Genomic DNA, 1,539 nt, shown 5'->3' on the forward strand with positions numbered 1-1,539 from the left:
GGGACTGGGATGGGACTGGGAGGGACTGGGAGGGACTGGGAGGGACTGGGAATGGACTGGGATGGACTGGGAATGGACTGGGATGGGATTGGGAACGATCGGGGATCGGTGTCATCGTTCCTGTGCGACCCGGGGACAGGTACTGGGGGGACTGGGATGGACTGGAACAATCTGGGATGGACTGGGAGGGGACTGGGAGGGACTGGGAGAGACTGGGATGGGACTGGGAGGGGACTGGGAGGCACTGAGAGGGACTGGGAGGGGATTGGGGACGATCGGGGATCGGTGTCATCGTTCCTGTGCGACCCGGGGACAGGTACTGGGATGGACTGGGAGGGACTGGGATCAAACTGGGGGGTACTGGGAGGGACTGGGAGGGACTGGGGGATACTGGGAGGGGATTGGGGACAATTGGGGATCGGTGTCATCGTTCTTATGTGACCCTGAAACCGGTACTGGGATCAAACTGGGATGGACTGGGATGGGACTGGGAGGGGATTGGGGACGATCGGGGATTGGTGTCATCGTTCCTGTGCGACCCCAGAACCGGTACTGGGAGCACTGGGATGGACTGGGGGGGGATTGGGAGGGACTGGTGGGCACTGGGTGATACTGGTGGATACTGGTGGACACTGGGTGGTCACTCTCGCCCCTCCCCCACCCCAGGCCGGCTGCCCAAGGCCTCGCGGGTGCTGGTCCAGGGAGGGCACTGGGGACAATGGGGGACAATGGGCACTATGGAGGGACTCTGGGTGATACTGGTGGATACTGGTGGACACTGGGTGGTCACTCTCGCCCCTCCCCCACCCCAGGCCGCCTGACCAAAGCCTCGCGGGTGCTGGTCCAGGCCGGAGGTGCCATCACGTCGCTCTCGGCCCGGGCCTGGGCCAGCAGAGAGGCCCCGGACCCGTCCCTGCTGGTCAACGCCTGTCCTGACAGACTGCTGCTCTTCCGGTACTGGGAGGGACTGGGATAAACTGGGATGGACTGGGATAAACTGGGATGGGACTGGGATGGACACTGGGGACACTGGGATGGACTGGGATGGGACTGGGAGCGACTGGGATGGACATTGGGGACACCGGACCCGTCCCTGCTGGTCAACGCCTGCCCAGACCGACTGCTGCTCTTCCGGTACTGGGAGGGACTGGGATAAACTGGGAGGGACTGGGAATGGGACTGGGATGGGACTGGGATGGACACTGGGCTGATTTTTTAACCCTTTTCCCCATTCCTAGGGTGGTTGAGGACGAGGTCGGTTTGGGGTGATTTTGGGTTGGATTTGGGTGATTTTGGGGGTATTTTGGGGTGATTTTTGTCATTTTTCCCCATTCCCAGTGTGATTGAGGACGAGGGCGGCGCGGGGGTTTTTGGGGCAGTTTGGGGTGGATTTGGGTGATTTTGGGGTATTTTGGGGTGATTTTTGTCATTTTTCCCCCTCCCTAGCATTGTTGAGGACGAGGGCGGCGCGGGCGCTCCGGGGCTGCGGCTCCGGCGCAGTTTCCCCACGCGGCACCGGGAGCAGCCCCTGAGGAGCTG

At 62.1% G+C, this 1,539-nt stretch overlaps 1 protein-coding gene across 1 annotated transcript in view; it reads left to right on the forward strand.

Moving 5' to 3' along the window:
- Nucleotides 1-1,539, forward strand: part of WDR13 (WD repeat domain 13) — a gene marked incomplete at its 5' end in the record, with an annotated part of 10,268 nt that overhangs the window by 6,614 nt on the left and 2,115 nt on the right. The window contains 2 exons of the mRNA XM_057388642.1: nucleotides 813-954; nucleotides 1,447-1,539. Coding sequence (XP_057244625.1) covers nucleotides 813-954; nucleotides 1,447-1,539 — 235 coding nt within the window. The remainder of the gene's footprint in view (nucleotides 1-812; nucleotides 955-1,446) is intronic.

Source organism: Malurus melanocephalus, unplaced genomic scaffold (genome assembly GCF_030028575.1).
Source record: "Malurus melanocephalus ecotype Western Australia unplaced genomic scaffold, MMel_1.1 scaffold_2217, whole genome shotgun sequence".
Lineage (NCBI taxonomy): Eukaryota > Metazoa > Chordata > Aves > Passeriformes > Maluridae > Malurus > Malurus melanocephalus.